This window comes from Coregonus clupeaformis, chromosome 17 (assembly GCF_020615455.1).
Source record: "Coregonus clupeaformis isolate EN_2021a chromosome 17, ASM2061545v1, whole genome shotgun sequence".
Classification (NCBI taxonomy): Eukaryota; Metazoa; Chordata; class Actinopteri; order Salmoniformes; family Salmonidae; genus Coregonus; species Coregonus clupeaformis.
The window spans coordinates 49,626,797-49,646,995 of NC_059208.1; the positions used below are offsets into that span (position 1 = coordinate 49,626,797).

Consider the following 20,199-nt stretch of genomic DNA (forward strand, 5'->3'; position numbering starts at 1 on the left):
AGTAGGAACAATAAGCTAAAGCTATTGTCACACCTGCTAATGGGAATTATGTGAATAATTAATAATAAACGAGTTATTCGATGCAGCAGTATCCTTTCACAAACTATCTCAAATGTGAAACTAGTTTCCTAGCTAAAGAAATACGAGGCAGGTTAATGTAGGCTATTGTAGAATCCTAAATGAAAACATGAACATCCTATTGTGTAGCCTAGTTAAATCAGTGCAAAAGACATACCACCATGATAAAATGGTGATAGCCAACAAGTGGAGAAGGTTTGTGATAATGATTTATATTAATTTTATTTGTATTAGAAATAAATATATTACTACTATTTTAGTACAATATACAGCTAACTTGGGCAATAGTAATATTAGGCCTAGTGATACTATAATAAATCAATAATGTCAATATTAAACATGACCATGATCTTCATATAAGATCACCTAAGATATTTTAAAATAACAGAACATAGATAATTCGTTAACTACGGCTCGTTATAGCACAATACACTACGACAAACAAAAACTGTCTGAAAACCAGACCCTCTTGACCTCAACACACCGCAGAATTAAAATGAATATCACATCCCATCACCACATCTGCTATGAAAGCCATGCTTTGGAATACATATCAGAAAGCTTTTTGATGAATTTCCAAATCAATAGTAGTCTGATAGAAAAAAGAAAAACATGGCAGAAAAGAGAAGACAGGTTCGAACCTTCGAATACTCAGCCCCCCGCTCCGCGCGAGAGAGAAATCTGTCTGCCTGTGTTGTGTGTGAACTCTTCCTGAACCGAGATGTAAGTCATACGGTGATAAATCACCGCGCGACACAAACTCCGCCATTTACAACCGAGAGAGATACTATTTCTGGCCCGCTTACCTTATCCTCTGACAATGAATGCAAAGCACAAGGCAATATGTTCTCATTCAGCGACGAAATCGATCAAAACAGTAGTCCGGAGAAAAAGTTTAGGCAGAGCGAGCTGGGGTATAAGCAGCAGCACCAACCTGCGCCTAGCTCATACAGGACTCATCGGCCACAACAAAAAAGGGATGGGGCGAGTGGCTCTGTGTGTAGAAGAAACAAAATCCCTTTTTTTTTGTTCGATGTTTGAAGGGTAAACCGAGATAATGAAAGCAGGCGCGAGCACTCGGGTCGCCCAGATAAGCGCTATCGGCCCTCCCGGTTGAACTTATCACATGCTAGAGCAGTGCCCATGTCTTATACCAATATTAAACCTAGCCAGGGCTATGAACTATGTTTTTGGGCACAAGTACCATGAAGACATCACCAGAACAGTGAACTCCCCCGAAACATAGCGTCACCATAGACAAGAAAAATTATGCAAATGAACTAGTGCCTTGGACACAGAAAGTCACTTCAAATCGTGTGGCTCTCCTCCCCCACGCGATGAAGTAGTATGGTAAAAAAAAAAAGTAAAAATATCCATTACAAAAACCATGAACACCCATCCCTTAAGTGTTTTATGGCATTTGTTGTTATTTATTCAACACAGAATCGAAGAATGACTGGATGAAATGATGGGAGAGTACACAGCTTTACGCAGCACAGCAGATGATGACAACGGAACATTACCATTACTATGAGAGGGATAAAGCGCGTCCATCCACAGCTTAATCATTAACCAACACTTTTGCATTTTATGTAGCCTATCAAGACTTTCATTTACGAATTGTGCTGGGAATTTGTTTTCTTGTTGTTGTTGCAATATTCGACTAATTTCTACATTCCTAGAATTTGGTTGTTGTTGTTTTTTTTTGCAATATTCGACTAATTTCTAAATTCCTAGGATCGAATATGTCTGTTTCCTGAATGGTTAGAAAATACATAAATTATGCGTTTATGAACTGGGGACGCCGCGGATCAAAGCCTTGGTTGGGATGAACCAAGGGAAAGACCCCCATCGGGCTCTGGGTTAGAAAATCAAAAGAAAGTACACCTCCAAAAGGGAAAACAGAGGCGGGAGACAAGAGAAACGGGGGAGAGAGAAACCGAGAGCATGGGGGAACCCTATGCATGTGAATGGTGTCGTTTGCGGACAAAGCAAAACGATTTATGTCCTCTTGCATCTCAAGGCACTAAACACGTCTAGAGCACTGCTTCTCTGGTCGTCTGAGGCCGCATGGTGGATGGATGGAAGGACAGATTCAGCCACACAATAAAAAGGTAGAACATTCAGACGGCGTGGGAGGGTGAGTGGGACCAAAATTCATGGGTGAGGATATTTTTTAGCAACGTTGCCTTTCTTTTTTCAAAGCAGAATAGTGACTTGGTATAATTATTTACTGCTTTGTGTTTTTTCTCGAAATGCTGAGTCATGATTTTCCTTAATTTGGGTCCTAACTACTGGGTTAGATGTCATGGAGATAGTGGGAACAGAAGGCGGATTGATATTAATACAAAAAGGACGAATACAAACCACCCAAAAACTACTTTTGGGGAGTAACATTGTGCCAATTTATAGCAAGTGTAATCTACAGCCTACGCCAAGGCAGATGGTTTTCAGATAGAGGGATTTTTGAATGGAACAAGGCATCGCTCCAAGAGCTGCGATTCCCCCCGTCGTTTTTATAGTAACAAATTACACTACAAAAAACATGTGGAAGAGAACGAATTATTGCTCTCATGCGTTTCATATCACCACTATAAGCTATATAGGAAGTGTACAGGCTATGGATGTGTGTGTACAAGCCTGTGTGTGAATGTGCTGGAGTAGGCGTCTCTGTGCTACTTATTAGAATTGAATAAGGATATGACCATCAAGCATTTCTAACAGAAATCGATAAGGACATAATATGGACTTACCAAAGGCAGGGCAGGGTCTCGTGAAGACCGTAGGATGGATGGGATTTATTTAGGCAGAATTCTGAAAGAAAATGTTAAATGAACGTTACTTTAGCCAATCTGTTTTTTCCCTAATAAACCTATAGGTCCAATATTCCACCTAACATTTAAATGCGAAATTCATATCAATAAGAACAATGTGCATAATATAGGAGTAGCCTAAAACCATATTTCCAGAAGAGAGTAGGCTAGGCCTAATGAAAACGCCAAGTAGCCTAACAATATTTGCATTAGACTAATTACTTTTGAACAATAAATTAATTCAACATTAGCAGCCTAAACCAGTCAAGCAAATTCACCAAATTACGATAATAGGCTATAGCCCAGTAGTTTAAATAATTTTAATATGGCCTATCTTGCTGTGTGTCCAAATGTAAATATTGTATCATATTGTAATCCTATTTGTTCGTTGTGCAACAAAGTTAGTGAATATTCTTTAAGTTAGACTTATTATCCACATTATTATAAATATCAATATGACTTTTTTGTCTTATTAAGCAAATTATTGCTAGTAATAAAACTAATACATTTCAAAACAATCACATGTATTTTTCAACATTAACGTTATCTTATACAATTACAAAAACTAAACTATCAAGAAAACAAAAAGTAGCTTGCACTATAATTGCTGTAGCTTTTCTGTTTTTGTGTGTATTTTTCTCCACCATTGGAATTGGATCGAGTAGTCATTAGCGCTCGCGCAATGGCTGCCCCAAGTCCCCGCGCCCATAAATCACACGCGAGCGCGGTGACCTCAGCGCGGCCGCGCGGTCCTATATGACACTCGGTCTACCATTATATCCTCGTTTCCCTGGCAGAGCCGCACAACCCCAAAGCTTTTCTTTACTTTTTATGTACCTCAACTTGATGTATCCTTTCCCGAGAAAACACATGTTTAACACCACAAATGTATGTATTTTATAGGGAAAGGAATTACACCTCAGAGCAGGACGTCATGACTGCATTCACCTCTGTTTTTGTTGTTGTTATTTTCTTACCAACAGACGTTTAAATGGCTGGGTTTATTTCCAAACAGCTATCTAGGCCAACTGCACATCTGATGTGGCTATGGCTGCATAAACTGCATACGGTTTTCTAGCTAAACAATTGAGTGTCTGTACTATTCTGAGCTAGGATTCTGATCAAAATGAAACTGAAAATTAAAAATTAAAAAAATATATTATTTTATTGTGATATATAACACCAATGGAGTAAGGCTAGACCATGGGATGGGGAATTGTTGTGTGGACTTTGAAGCCAACTAAAATATTCACACAGGATAGTGAAGCAAATATAATTGAAGTTATGTTTCATGTAGCCTAATTCATTTTAGTAGCCTGGCACTGAAAATCGACGATATCTCCAACAACTTGAAAATCTATACTCTTTAAAAATGATCCAGTTTTACTTTTCCAGCCAGGCAAAACCATTGAGTCTTTTCGGCTTACTGACCTCTGCCTCGCGCGGCAATAACTCACGATAGTAATGAACAATCGGCGGAAATACCTCAAAATAAAATCCATCATCCCCAAGCACAAGCTCTGACTCTGTCCGCGAGGAAAAACATATCCGTCCGTGACAGCAGTATAATACCATCCACAAAAAGCAAGAACCTCTCTCTCTCCCTGTCGCTCTCTTTCTCTCTCCCTCTTTCTTTCTCTCCTCGGCAAAAGTCTACAAAGCCCCGACTAAACTCACGGAAAGTGGGGGATGTGCGTAATCAGCAACGCATGGCCAGACCGGGGCTCCGGTTTTCTCCCCGTGCCATAACACCGCGCCGTATTATGCGCCCTGCTCACGTGACACCACGTCAACTTAAAAATCCCTTTTATTTGAGCCCGTGAATCATTAATGGAGGCAGTCATTGCCCCTGAGGAGAAACGGATCACTTTGGAGGGAGGAAAAAGAGGGGTACATGATACTGCAATGTATCTGGCGTTGGGACAGGTCTCTCGCAGTGCCTCTCGCAGTGCCTCTCTACTTCCACACAACTCGCCTGATTCCGAGGCGTGTGTGTTCTGTCAGTTTTGGAGGTTCCTATATTTAGTGCCTATTAACGTAATCAGAGATCGCTAATCCCGATGTAAAATACTGTGATGCTAGGCTTATTAGCCTTGAGCCACGGGAAGAGCAAGGAATGTGTTTGGTGCTGCGGTGTGACAATTCTCACTATGTGAGATAGAGAGAGGGCTTTTCCTCAAGGAAGCCCCTTATGGGTGGCGGATTGCTCACTCAACACCCGAGTCACCCCCTACTTTTTTATAGAGAGATATGTCTGGGGCTATTGTGTGCAGAGTGTGCAGAGGCACTCAATATCACCCCCACTCCACTATACATCACCCCACATCCCCGAGCTATACAACCAATCACTCACCCACTCACTCACTCAGTCAATAGCCTACATGCTGGCGGCCGAATCGAAATCAAATATCTCATAGTTACCTCTCCGAACGCTGTGTAAAGGTGTGCGTCCCGGTAGCGGTGGGTGTGAGTGTCAGTTAGTCAGTCAGTGCTGATCTGAGCGGAGAGGAGAGGGTGCATGAGGGAGCGCAATGAGCTGGTTCTTTACCTCCCTGGTCAGTGCATCGACCCTCCATTCAACCTGCAACTCTTACGCATTTCCTACAGCCAGTTAAGTGATGCTGGAAATTATAGTTTTGCGCAGAGGGCATACTCAAATCCCAGTATGGGGAGGGGAAAGGATCAGGTGGTAATATGGCAACTAGCCTACTCTTCATGTTCCCATGAAAACTTATGAGATGAGGGTAAACGACAATAATTATCTTTGAAATAAATGTATATTCTACTGCAATGCCTAATAGACCCACAACTTAAGTTATGAACGGTATGGTGGCCCACTTCGTTGTATCGTTTAACCTTGTCCGGAAGAGCAGCCCTTCTCTCGGCGCCGTTTGGCGCTTGTTTTCTGTCAACACTGAGCAGCGGGTGTGGAAATGTTCCACCATAACTATTAATCACGTCAAGCGGACATGGACCGCATCCCACTCCCACACCACAGCACCCTTTGTCTTCTCAAACTACAACTTGAGCCGTTTAAACTTTAAAAACTCCGAGCAGGAGTGGACCATCTCTTATCAATTTACCTTTCAGACCACTTTGTGGAAGATTTGGAGTGAGGAGGTTCTGATTTTATGATTTATGTTGGGTTATAATTATGGGTGAATCAGATTTGATTAGCATAAATTATTTTTCTTGTTTTTGTGAAGAGGTGAAGTCATTTAAACTCATTTTTAGAGTAAGGCCTTTACTTTGGGATACATTTTGGTGATACAGAAATTTGATTGATGTATTTCTCTGTTCTTCTAGTTCGGCCAGGTTTGCATACCACTCCACCAGTGCCGAGTGCACGTGCATGGCAATGCCGGAGAGGGTCTGTGGCTCGAGCTGACGGTGGACAGAAAACAGACCCTCTCTCCCACGCCGCGTTTCGCCACCGCACCTGAACTTTTTCCTGACCCAAGTCGAGGCCCGGAGAGTCGAGTGTGAAGTTATTTGGGGTCAAAAACAAGGAGAGGATGGAGACTATAAAACCAATTAAGAACATAGCTAAACCTCCGTTTTCAGCTGGGAAAGTTTTGGATACTTTTTGGGAGGGGCGCTTGTTGTTTTCAGCAGTTTCAAGTTTAAAGGTTTATTCGCCACTGCACAGAATACAACAGGTGTAAAACAGTACAGTGAAATTCTTGCCTTGAGAGTTCGTTCCAATAATGCAGTGATAATAATATAGACAATAATATAAAATATAATACTAAATACAATTAAGAATAAAAACCACACAAGATGATTAGCCTATTATAGCATTTGGTTAGCTTCTTTGTTTATACTTTTTCTGAGTTAGTTGTTCAGATATATCAAACTCCCAACATTCCCCCGCCACCAAGAGGACTTGAGCCGTAGACCTCTCCACACCCTCTGTCTTTGGGTGTTCGCCAGACGGCGGTGGCTATAGGCTACATATCTCCCCACAATGTTGACATTTGAAGCTCTTAACAGCGAGCCTTTGGTCACCGATACACTCAGCCGAAGATAACTCTTTCTCGGTGGTTTACATTGACCAACATCAAGGCTAATGCGAAATTCAACGCCTTAAACTGGCTTGGCGTCCATGCTAAAACAGAGAAGCCTCGGTGGATTTCGCTATACACGACTACACGGACTGACTTCTGTTCTGCTGGTTTGTTTCAGTATATATTGTAGAAATAAAACAGTAGTGGTATTAATGTTGAAATTTTGTTGTAATACTTTTTAATGTATTTCAATTGCCACTTTTGATAGGTTAATGTTATATTTAGTGCATTGAAGAGCTGATTATAAACATTATAGGGTAATAACAAGACTAAACTTCCTAATTTGACCTCAGAGCAATAATAATGCTGTAAAAATAATAATAATAATAATAATAATAATAATAATAATAATAGCAATAATAATAATAACAATAATAATAGGCCTACACATTATGAATGGCACATTTAATTCAACTAGCCTCTGGGAAGCTAAACTGAAACTAAGACACAACCGCTCAAAGCCATTTTGAACATATTTATAGACTTATCATTATTACACATTTTTATATTGTATGCTACATTAATGTTCAATAACAGCCTTATAGCCTAAAGTCAGTCTTTCGTGGAGAGGATGGTAATCTGTTAATGTTTAACTGAGTTCTTGATTGTTCTTTGTGCCTTCTCTGTTTGAGGCGCCCATTCGGCAATGTGGACAACTCATTCATGCACAATAGCCTGATATTTGCCCTCTAAAACTTTGCATGTGTGGCTCACAAGACGAGGCATGGGTTAACATGCACATAAATTGGTACAAAATACTTTGAAAACAGTTATCTTTACCTAATGAAAACTGAATAAAACGTAAATTACTACTACACTACTTCAACATGAATGCATTGTTTTACCAAAATCTGACAATCCTTTCAATTCATGTCAATACAACTTTATGTATCCCATCAGAGACAAATGTGACAGTATGTTGAGTGTGCAAAAAACATGGAATCTCTTCCTTGCTCAGGGTCATTGGGTTGCTCTGAGGTAAGGTATCTTGTGATCACTTATGTCCAATGCCAATATACAATTATTTTCAATTAGGCCTACCTTATTCATGCTCAATTAACGAAGTGGCATTTCTGAATGTAAGCCACAGGTCAGGAGCACACAAGAAGTCTCACTGCACCTCTTTGTCAATCGCAGCAGTCCTATAACAACGGGGTATCAAAGTTCATATTTTATAAATGAAATGTTCAGTTTTATAGAAGTTCTCTCATCGTTGCTGCCACCTTGCAATTCCGTATCCCCCTCCTCTCCCTTTTGAGTCAATTTAGTGTAGATTTGCCCAGAAATATAATATTATGTAAAAGCACAGACGCTATACAGAAGTTTGTGCTTTTCCACATGCTGATGCACCTTGTATATAACGCCAGGGTGTGTTCCTTGAACACAAGTTGAATGCCATATCCTACCACAATAACTGCCTCAGATAGTATATTATCATTGGAAAAAGTACATCTTCATATGAGTAATATTCAGATTCCAGGTAACAATTTAGAAATTGATCGTTTTAAAGTTTTCAAATGGCTACATGACCGTAACGCTTACGCATTTTGGTCACAAGGAACCAGTCTCCTAGCAGAGGAGTCTAACCCACAGAGCTGCGGGTTAACAGGAGGTTGATGCTGGTGAGCAAGAAAGCCTTATAACAAAGCAGCAGCTGAATATACACTGTTACAAATTAATCACAACAAAATTATCAATGACCTGGATAGTTACAATGATCTCAACCTTTAACATATTGCTATGTAAAGAAATGAAAAACAGAAGTTATTTAGGAAAGAAAGTGTCCAAATCTACTCACAATCAGACAACACGGGCTCTATCCACCAGGGAAAGGACGGACAGGAGTGAGAATTTAGCGGAGAGGAATATTTGATTCGTGCTCCACCGAGGATCACTTCAAATGAAAATACTGCCGATTTTCATATCTATTTCTGACCCGAGGGCATTCATTATTGAACAAGTCACGTGAGTTATCATATTAACATTTTAGTACATTGGGGGTGACCTCTATTCGGGTATTAAATTAACTCAAATGTCTAATTTAACTATCTCAACATCGTGAGAGACTGCGTAAAACCTGTGCCAATCAAACAAAATGCCAATTTCTCAACTCCACGTCTGCACCAAGTGCTGGCACAGAAAATTTGGCTAGATAATTCTGTGTAATTTAAAATGTTTCCATAATGCATTACATTGAATTGCACTTGAATCCACTTAAAGCTCAGATGGAGTTTGCGAAGATGAAGCCCTAATACGCATTTCTTTCCTGCTGTGCCCAATGCCATTTGATAAGAAAATACTCTGATTGTTATGCATATGCTATAACATTCCACTCAGGCCTACTTATATATAATAAGTAGCCATGGCTTCTGTCTTCTGTCTATCAAAGATGGATCATGTGCTTTTAAAGTCAAATACGAAGATTAAAAATGCTGCTTATGGAGAACAATAATAATGTCCTTGAATAACTGGTTGTTCATTTCGTTAACATATCCACTCGGAACTCATTGTTAGAGTCCATAATTATAAGAATGGGTTTCATTTACTAGAATAATGTAGATCCTTTGGAGAGGTCAACTAGGTCTCTTTTTTATATATATATATATATATATATATATATATATATATATATATATATATATACATATAAGCCACGGAGGTCTGGACATTGTGTGTCGTAAGGTCAGAGGTCAAGCGGAGTGCTGCTAGTCGATGATTGGTCAGATACTGTTGTGTCCTCTAGTTGAACCCTCTAGATTGTTTAGAAGAAAATGCACATTATCCTTATAATAAAAAATGAAAACAGTAGTAGCCAGATGTGTGGCCAAATGCTTCGCTATAATATAATAGGTCTCTATGGGGCTACATAAAGTTTGGGGTAAATGTATTACTATGGTAGTAAGTCATATCCTATTTCAATTTGCAACACTCTCATACTTTTGTAATACTGTCATATAGTAGTAGTTTACAGATTATCAACAAATATGCACACACAATTTAGTTTTTTATTGTGTTAACTGTATATGTAATGAGAAACATGGCCCGTAAATAAAGCTGTTTAGTTTAATAGCAGTTTTATAGCACTCTTGAAAGTTCACTGAGAAAGATGCATCTGGTTGAAAAATAAAATGTTATTTGAAAGTTCACTGAGAAAGATTCATCTGGTTGAATAATTAAATGTTATTGGAGTTTTATGCCCACTTTACGCACAACGATATTTCTGGATGATTGTGCATCTTTGGCTGTGAAACTACATTGACTGAATGTCTTAGGACTGTGAACTTGCAAGGTGTGGGCTTTTGCATATATTTACTGACGTTTTAGGGGTCGCCTATAGGAATATCACTGGTCTGAGTTGTTTTGTCCAGAAAAAACGAAAGTGGACAAACAAAGCAAAATTCAACACCCAGCACAGCTCTCCATAATTAGGTGAATTGTATTCCTTATAACGTCCATTACGCACGCACATTCGAAGCACTGGATAGCTCATTCAAAGTCTTCAATCCCTGTTGGGAACAGTGTAACGTCATTAAAAACTGTATGAAAAGTATTGTTATGTCATACACGTTAAAGAAATAAGCACTATGCTTATTGAGTTTGTGAGCCTTGTTAAATCATCCACACCCTTTGTGCGGCCTTTGACATAGGCCTACGCAATAGACAAGCTATGCTATTGTTACCATAGCATTCAATAATTTGATCTAACTCAATGCATATTATTCAGAAATATCTTATAACATTATATGCAAACCAATATCAGCCATATAATTGAAGTACATATTTATTTCACGGGAACAGTTTCTTGCATGGGCCTAAATTACAATACATTATTACACCGTCCATTAATCAAACAACATATACAAATATTCACAGTTTAGATCACACCACCAAATAGGGACACACTATCACAGATAAAACGAGTCTACACTACTACACGAACAAACAAACGAGGCTGTCTTTTTTTAGCCGACAAAATTGATTCAGTATTGTGCCTTCGCTATGATTTGTCTATGTACATTAGGAGTGAAAGTCACCTGGACATTACACGACTTAATAACACATTCAACAGTAAACCAACTCATTCACACATCACGAGCTAAACCCTAACTCTGACCCTGTCCCGTTCTAAACCTCGTGATAGGTCTCAGACGGGGCTCTCGAGCTTTCCTAAAACATCGTCTTTCGTTCAAGTATATTACAACTTTCCATGAGAATAAACAAAAACATTGCATAGAAGAAAAAGAAAAACGAGGCCTCACGTATCTCTCGTCTCATTCTCTTTATTTTTATTCTATGCAATGATACATATAATCCAAAGTCCTGTGGTGCATTTGAGTGTGCGTTATCCTTCTGTTTTAATAAACAAATACATACATTTCAGTTGCCATCTTGGGCAGCAAGTGGCGGATTTCGAGCTAAAAAATGAGGAGAGAGTGAACAAAAAGAAAGAGGAGGTTGAGAGGGGAAATAGTATTGAAAGGACGCGACAGGCCCAAGGGAATGGGGTAATACCATGGGGGTCATACTCGAGAATCGGGCCACAAAATTCAGTTTCTGTGTTCTGTTTGCCATTCTCAGTCTGTTGGTTTGGCGCGAGGGTTCCATCACTATAGGCTCGCGGCGCAAGGCGTGGGAACGAGCTGCTGGTGCGTGCCTGTTTTGATTTGCTGTTGTTGCTGCTGCTGGGCTCCCAAGGACGAGGCTGAGCTCGCGGAGCGGATCTTGGTGTTCGGCAGCTTATGATCTTTCTTCCACTTCATCCTTCTGTTCTGAAACCAGATCTTCACCTGACGTTCGGTCAGGCACATCGTGTGCGCGATCTCCACGCGCCTGCGTCGGGTCAGGTAGCGGTTGAAGTGGAATTCTTTTTCCAGCTCGAGAGCCTGCTGGCGGGTGTAGGCAGTGCGAGACCTCTTGGGCACTCCTCCTCCATTGTAAGTAGAATTGACTGAAGAAAAGCAAGCACACACACATACAAGCAAGCAGTTGTTACTGCCCCATGAAGCACTACAGTCCAAACACTGACCCTCTCCACTGGACAAATTACAAATGTTGTTCTCCATAAAGACTCGTTGGTAGTCTAATGGGGGAATAAAGCCTACGATGTTTTGTTGAGGTTTCGCCTCCATTTCTATTGCATAGAAGGACCTTAATTTGGAGACGCCATGTGTACAAGCGCTCCCATCCAGGGACAAATCAAGCCTTCGAAAATTATTAACAAAATCAGCAGGGTTGTATATTACAGTTTGTCTGTGGTTCAGCCATGGAGGTATAGTTCTAGTTAAAAGGCAACATAGACACATGGTCCCGGCAGACAAACACAGGCAATAACATTTATGAGGGTTCTTAATTACCGACCCCGCTGCTCGATGGTCGTAAATTGCCGTTGTAAGGGGTGCTACTAGTGCTGCCTCAATGGGCGTGCACACGTTCCAGTGGTGGCTTGCTCAGTGGTTTCGGTATAGAAACGTGGCGATAACTCACCAACATGGACCTTCTTCATCCAGGGGTAGACCACCGGCGCTTCCTTTCCCTTCTGTGCGCTGGAATAAGACTCAGTGGCGAGGCTGCAGTCTTTGCTGACGTCCGCCACCGCACCGCTGTCTGGGACTGGTTTGAGGCGAGGGCCATGGTTCTGGGCAACGGGGTGAGCCTGTGCGTGATGCCTGTCGGTGAAATCGTCGAGACCGTTGTTGGGGACATTACTGTAGTCGTAGCTCGGTTCTGTGTAGTTTGACCTCGGATAGGACGCCTCGTCGTGATGGGGAAAGCCCGGATCTTTTGGCCGTTCGTAGTACTCAGTAGGGGCGGGGATGTATCCGTTCTGTTGATATTCGTCGCATGGAGGAAAGGAAGGTTCGATATAGTTCGAGTTTATCAAGTATGAACTCATGATCATTAATTTGTGAAGTGCAACAATACTAATTTTTATCGCTCTGTCGTTTTTCTGATCTCCACAAAACCCTCCTACTCTCTGTCAAATGTACAAAGTTGTCTGGTCACGTGTAAACCGCCACCAATCACCGCGTCTCCTGGGGGCATCATGTAAACAGGAACCAATGGAAAGCCTGGCATTAGCACAACGAAAATGGCTCAGACCAGCATACCTTGGTGTTTTCCTTATTTAATCAAAATAGATAAAGAAAAAAACAATCAAAGCAGTTGTTTACCACATAGACTAAACTAAACTAGAGTAAGTCAACCCTTTATTTATCAGTAACCCACAGTAGACCACGGCCTTGAGGAGATGATGATGATGTTGATGATGTTGATGATGATGATGATGTTGGGTATCTCTTACTGTTGCTCAGGACAAGGATGGGCTCTTTGGAAATAAGCAAACTGTAAGTGCCTTATTTTCTGTCAAAGATGACATTGGAGCGCCTTTCCAGTCCACTCCTTTCCAAAAATGCTTTCCTTTCTAGTGAATTCTCAGTTGGTAATTCCGTGCGTAAAAAGTGCATCTGTATGGTAACATTTTACTGATGGTGATGAACTAAATGAAATGGAAACGTGTTTATATAAAATACTGATATTGATCGTGAACTGGGGACTAGAGAGAGACAGATTAAGTGCAAGCACAATCGAGGAAGAGTCAAATATTTCACCCCCAAAGCAAAGCAAAGATAAAACATTGCCTGTGCGCAGTTACGCGCCTCTGAGGTTCACATTCAGTCATTTAAACCTATGAAAACTCTGCATTTAAATTTTAATATCTAATAGTTTATATTTGGCTCATCAAGATGGCATTTTAAAAGCAGGCCCAAATAAGACAAGTGATTTTGACAAGGCCAAGGAATGGGTTGCGAATTTGCAATGATGTTAGTAGATGAGAAATTAACACTTGTGTTGAAACTCAAAACAAAAGAAAGTGATCAACATGCATTGGCCTATCTACTGACGCACGGTCTACCTACAAAGCACTTTTCAGTAACCACAAAGATAGGCCTATACGAGTCCTTTTTAGAAGTAACTGCCTGCGATTGACTGTAACTAACCTGCGGTATAATATAGTACATTCACTGTACAATAACTTGTTCACTTTACTCCAAGATCCAACATAAAACATTCATCACTTGTTGCAGTTGAAGTCTGCTAAATGACTAAGATGTAAAATGTAATCATTTGTGCAGCATTTTAAACTATTGAGGTGGATGTCAGATATTGATTAGGCCTACAACATAAGACACAAGTAAGGGCATAGTAAGAATAATAATACATACATATAGTATACTATTAATAAGTTAAGTAAGTACAATACCAAACAACTGAAATAAACAACTAGAACTAAAATATCAAGATTCAAGCCATCGCCTGAAAATGTATACAATATGACAAACAAAAACAAGTGCAATTATATACAGTTTATAATAGCAGTATCCCTGACCGTATCTCTTCTGTGCCATCAGTGTCTTGTCAACTGCCATCTCCACGACCTGCTTGCCCTCCATCTCACTATTCCAAAGCCAAGGTGAAAATCTCAACTGCTCGAGGAAGCCTCCTCAACTGCACGTGCAACACTATGGAAAGTGTCTGCGACTGTCGACGTGAGGAAGGCCCGGTGCGCGGTGGCAAGAGGAGGCCAAACTTCGGAATTATTGAAAGCTTTCTTTTTTCTTTTTTCGCTCCCCCTTTCTATTCGCTCCCCTAAACAGCGATAACTTCTCTCTGACCCCAAAGTGACACCGTTTCCATTTTGTTTCTGATTAATCTTGCCCATTGACAGTCTTTGTTAAACAACAAGGCGTGCCCTTCTCCAACGAGGCGACATTTTAATATTTGTTAGACGCAGTGACCTGAAGTTCACCCTGGACTTGGACTTCGGTTTTCCAGGGTCTACTCGACTCTGGGGAGATAACGGAGCACCCAACAGCGCCCCAAAAATAATAATAATTTAAAAAACAGTACAAAACCCACGTAGGTCCATCTTAAAAAGACTTGCGTCGACTGTGGCACTCCTGTAGCATAATGTTAGCCAACTGAAGGGAAGTTTCAGTGTCTCCTCGTCAAGGTTTGATTTAGAAGGATATAAATATGTATATTTATTCAATTTGTATCATACTGTTAGGCTTATGTTATTGTTGCTCACCTAGGCTCCTGTTTTTCATGTTCAAACAAGGTCCTGCTCCGAGCTTTGTATGTGTAAGACGGAAACGAAAGCCATCGCTATGGGATTTGTATTTTTGTCAGATATAGGCCTATGGCTTTTTACGCATCTAAATAGCCAAAGTTGACAGTTGTTATATTACGATTTAGTGTATTCTGCACCTGTAACTCATCGTGAATGACAAGGGCGGATATTTTATTCTGAAGATCTGGCCTCCAGAACGCATGTAGCCAAGACCACCTGAGAGCCTATCTATCAACATAATAGCCAAGGTAAGACTACTTGAATTGATATCTAAATCACATACACTCACACATTCAACAACACGCACCCACCCACCACTTACGCTGCTGCCATATGGTGTACTATTATTATTATTGTTATTATTTATCCTGCTACCAGTCACTTTCTCCTAATCCCTGGCTACATGTAGGCTACATATCTACCTCAACTACTTCAGTATCCCTGCACATTGAAATTGTGGTACAGGCACTGACCCTGTATATAGCTTACATTCAGTATTTTGATATTGAATATTGCACTGTTGGGAAGGGCTAGCAAGTTAACCATTTCACTTTACTTGTGTATGTGACAAATTAAACTTGAAACTTGAAATGTACAGTCAGTGTGTTCTATATGTGTTATATAAATTTGGGCAGGGTTGGCTATTATCCACTCTCTAGCCATACAGTAGCCTACCCTTGAATGAGAGACAGGCTTTAATGCTTTAAGTCTTTAATGCTTTAAGTCCGTAATGCTTTACAGCTACAGTTGAATTTGTTTTATACACGGCTTTTTACATTTATTAGGCATTTTTATTTAACATCTTGAGATGGGAAAACGTGTTTATTCTGAAGTTGAACATGTTCTTTTTATGACCTAATGTTAAAATTAGGTGAAATCATAGGTTTTTTGTTGTTGACACTTCTCAAAAGTGAGTGCCAAACGTGATGATCTAATAAACTGTTCCAACGACGTAAATATGCTTCTTAAACAACCACATTCAGTGTTTTAAGATTTTAAGTGGAAATACTGAAATATGATAAATTGCCTGGTACCAATCTTATTTTTGCAATGTGGCTTAGGTTATGGCAACGTTTCTGTAACAATTATTCTAAATTAAACTCGTCCAAGGCATCTAAGTTAATTAGCAAAAGAGCAAAAAGTCTAGTTATAAATAAGAAATAATCAGGCCTACTATTCTATTCATTTGCTAAAGTACTGTGTGTGAAAGAAGTGTATTGCCACTCCTTCGGTCCTTCCCACATATAACGAATATATATATATATATATATATATATATATATATCAAACTGACACTGTACTGTAAATGTAGATAGTAAGAAAAGTGCTCTGATGATAGTGACTGATCACATTTGCCCCTTGTCTGTTAGGAGGACCGGGCTGCAGAGGAAAATATTCCCTCAGCATTCACTAGGTAGTAAAGGTAAGGGTGCAAATTATTGTTGCAAATATAACGATTTTGATCATGCAACATATTGTGAGTTCTGTTTAAGAAGGAAACGATATATCGATATGTTTGCGCAAACAGGAAGGCCACCAACAGAGCTCCTTTCACATTCAACACACGTTTAAAGGAAGACGGGTGGGTGAGATAGTATATTACTTTGAACATTTTGTTTAAGTTGTCGTCTTAAAAATAGGACATAAATCAAAGCAAAAGCAACTGCATCAAGCGAGTGTTTTATGGAGATTTCAGTGATACACAAACGTTTCGAACAACAAGGCCTTAGTTAGGTCTGTGTCATCATAGCATACTATTTTGCCCAACCCGTTTCTTCTAAACTGATACGACCGAACATATACTCAATGTTCTTCAATAAACAGTTGTTAGAATTGTGCCATAAGCCATATTATTCCTTTAGCTCTTGAATCTTTTTAAAGAAATAACCAATTTGTTAGGCTATTTTATAATAGGCCACTTGTTTGTTTAACAAAACGAAATATGAATGAAACATTTGGGAATAAATTGTTACTAGCATGGCTAAGGTGGATCTCACAATTTCATTAGACGTTTTTAGGAAAATAGCCTATGTTAGCCTACATTTAGCCATGTCTTGAAAACCAATTGTATCTATTACAATATAGGCTAGGTGCATATTTTCAGAAAAACTATCCCCATGAAAGCACATTGGGTTAGCAATTTTCATGTAGAATTAGATAAGGTTTGATCTCACATTCTCAGAGTTTTACGGGAAATGAGAACGCCTACATTCGATCTCTTTATGGAGATCCATAAGCCTTTAGAAGCTTTATAGCCTAAAGCCTAATGCATTTTCAAAACCTAATACAATTATAACGGTGTTTTTGTTCTTATTAAGAAAATACTTTACTGTTTTCATTTTTTTTTTTTTTTTTTACATATTCCTTCTTTGTAACCAAAATCATCTTGTGGATTACTTTTTGTAAGGCTAAAAACAATACTTTTTCCTTAGCAGAGGCTTAGAAAGGCTAAATGTTTTTTAAGGAGTCCGGGGGCTCCATTTGGGGGGCTGTGGCCATAGCCTACCCATCACCCTGTGACCGAGGTAAGAATATCAATCCTCAAAATGCTAATTTAGCCCTCGTCCCTAAACATAACCAATGCAATTTATTCAAAGGAAATTCACCAATCCACCGCCCTAATAAAATGCCGACCACTCAATCTTGGGTCTGGGGACGGGCGGGGTCCACTCCCCTCGGTCCCTAACTCGGGGTTACCCCGCTTTCAGGGTTCACCTGGAGTGCACCGTTAAACATATGTAATTCAAAGCTATTCTATCTTTTGTGTGGAGAGTCAAGATCGCTATTATAAAGCTGGCATCAGGCCCCAGCTGAACAGATGAAGGAGACTTGTTCAGCGGGTAAACTTTTGACCCCAATGTTTCCTCATCTTCCCCGCTATCTCGAGTTCATCAGTCCCACCCCTGCGAGGCTGTGCTGCCCAGGCGAGGTTTCTGCCTGCTCGGGACGAAAAATGTATTTGCACTATATTCATTTCTGTTATCATTACTGTAATTATTCTCATTAATATTATAATTAGTGGTAGCCTATAGTAACAATAAAGGCAGGCCTATTTTTTAAACCGTTATTTAACTAGGCAAGTCAGTTAAGAACAAATTCTTATTTACATTGACGCCTACACCGGCCAAACCCGGATGACGCTGGGCCAATTGTGCGCCGCCCTATGGGACTCCCAATCACGGCCGGTTGTGATACAGCCTGGAATCGAACCAGGGGGTCTGTAGTGACGCCTCAAGCACTGAGATGCAGTGCCTTAGACCGCTGTGCCACTCGGGAGCCCAGCCAATATTAGAATAACTGTAGTTGTATCTCTGTACTGTCTCACTGTGGGTTTTGGTTACAATACACCGCTCTCCATACCTCTAATACAATATGTAAATTATATTTAAGCAATAAGGCCCGAGGGGTTGGGGTATATGGTCAATATGACACTGCTAAGGGCTGTTCTTTGCACGAAGCAACGCGGAGTGCCTGGTTACAGCCCTTAGCCGTGGTATATTTGCCATATACCACAAACCCCAGAGGTGCCTTTTTGCAATTATAAACTGGTTACCAACGTAATTAGAGCAGTAAAAATAAATGTTTTGTCATACCCGTGGTATATGGTCTGATATACCACGGCTGTCAGCCAATCAGCATTCAGGGCTCGAACCACCCAGTTTATAGTGACATTTTAGTAATTTAGCAGAAGCTCTTATCCAGAGCAACTTATGTTATTCATTAGTTTGTATCAAGGCAAGCAAACCACTCAGGGATGCATGTGTGTCCTTCAAACTTTCGTGTGAGCGTTTTTGTCCTTGCCTCACATATGCCTACTGTTATTGCTAAAAGGCTCCACAGGCTCTCCAACAAAAAAAACGAATGCAATATGCAAATGATATTTCTTCACTGCAATGTGTATTAAGGCAAGCAAACCGGTCAAGTATATGTGTGTCCTATCATACTATCGTGTGTGTGTGTGTGTGTGTGTGTGTGTGTGTGTGTGTGTGTGTGTGTGTGTGTGTGTGTGTGTATGTGTGTGTTTCTCCCCCTCTCAGAAGCTGGCTGCGGGTGACACTGAACTTGGCCTAAAGCGAGCTCTGCTGGTGGCTCCGGGAGAATGCAGATTTATCTTTCTGCTATGGCTGACCTCGCGGTGAACCGCGCACTGGGGACGGTTCTTTTTTTCTGCCTGGCATTGTCTGCCTTGCTGTGCAACGCATAAAGGACCCTGATTTGGACATTTTAATTGTGTAACAATGGTGTAATTTTCTCCCCAGACGACACAATGATAATGGTATAGAATAATGGTTTTACTTACATTTTCTACACCACAAACTGTAATGGAAATAAAGTTACATTTCGTTGCATTGGCTATTTGTTTACACGACTTGGTGATATATGTCAACTGTTAGGTTAATGGAAGGAGAAGGGGAGGATATGAAATATGGTTGGGGTCAATCCACGTCAAATCACCAGACGATTGAGAGTTTGAATTCAATCGATGTATTGATATATAATACTTTTTTTCAGATGTATTCATTGAATTTCAATAAAATATTTTGAGATTACATGGATTGAAATCGAATCCACGGATGATAAAAAGGTTATGAATAGACTGTAATAACTAATTTAGACTCACTAAAGGTTTTATGAAACCCACTTTAAAACAAAACCTTTTAAAAAAAAGGCTAGATAAACAAAGTCTACATTATAACCAAAACAACAACATAATTAGGCTATAGCCTACGCGAAATAAGAAATTATGATGCAGAGCAGTTTTTCCAGCAAACAAAAAAAAACGCAATCTAAGGGAAACTATTGTGATTGTAAAAATGCGTCACAATACAAAAGTTACACACACTCTTGTGACGCATTTTCACATTGGCTACTTTGATAAATCAACCCTTTCTTGGAGATACTGGTATCTGAGTGACCACCTCGGCACGGAAACACGCGCCCAGTTTCTGCAAAGAGGTCACCATGAAGCGAGAATGACACTCTCCAAGAGGTTAAATGAACTTTATAACCCCAAAACACAAAATGACGTGGCTGACACAAAACGGAATTCCTTTTCAAATGTGGCCCTGCTGCTTTTTGTCCTCTAATGTGTTTACTCTACTGTGTGTTT

The 20,199-nt window shown here is 40.0% G+C and overlaps 1 protein-coding gene and 1 long non-coding RNA gene across 3 annotated transcripts; one reads left to right on the top strand and one right to left on the bottom strand.

Annotated features, from left to right (window-relative positions):
• Positions 1-10,723: 10,723 nt before the first annotated feature.
• Positions 10,724-12,957, bottom strand: LOC121586685 (homeobox protein Hox-A4-like). Its single transcript, XM_041903603.2, has 2 exons — positions 12,443-12,957; positions 10,724-11,906 (listed from the first exon to the last, which is right to left on the bottom strand). Exons 1-2 carry the CDS (start codon positions 12,855-12,857, stop codon positions 11,566-11,568), a joined length of 756 nt encoding a protein of 251 aa, XP_041759537.1. The 5' UTR covers positions 12,858-12,957; the 3' UTR covers positions 10,724-11,565.
• LOC121586687 lies at positions 11,814-19,496 on the top strand. Of its 2 annotated transcripts, none has more exons than XR_006003955.1 (4): positions 11,814-11,892; positions 14,368-15,337; positions 16,460-16,512; positions 19,127-19,496. It is a non-coding gene; the product is annotated as an uncharacterized LOC121586687 (long non-coding RNA). The 2 variants fall into 2 exon arrangements; XR_006003954.1 differs by lacking the exon at positions 11,814-11,892 and adding an exon at positions 13,076-13,302.
• The last annotated feature ends 703 nt before the right edge of the window (positions 19,497-20,199 follow it).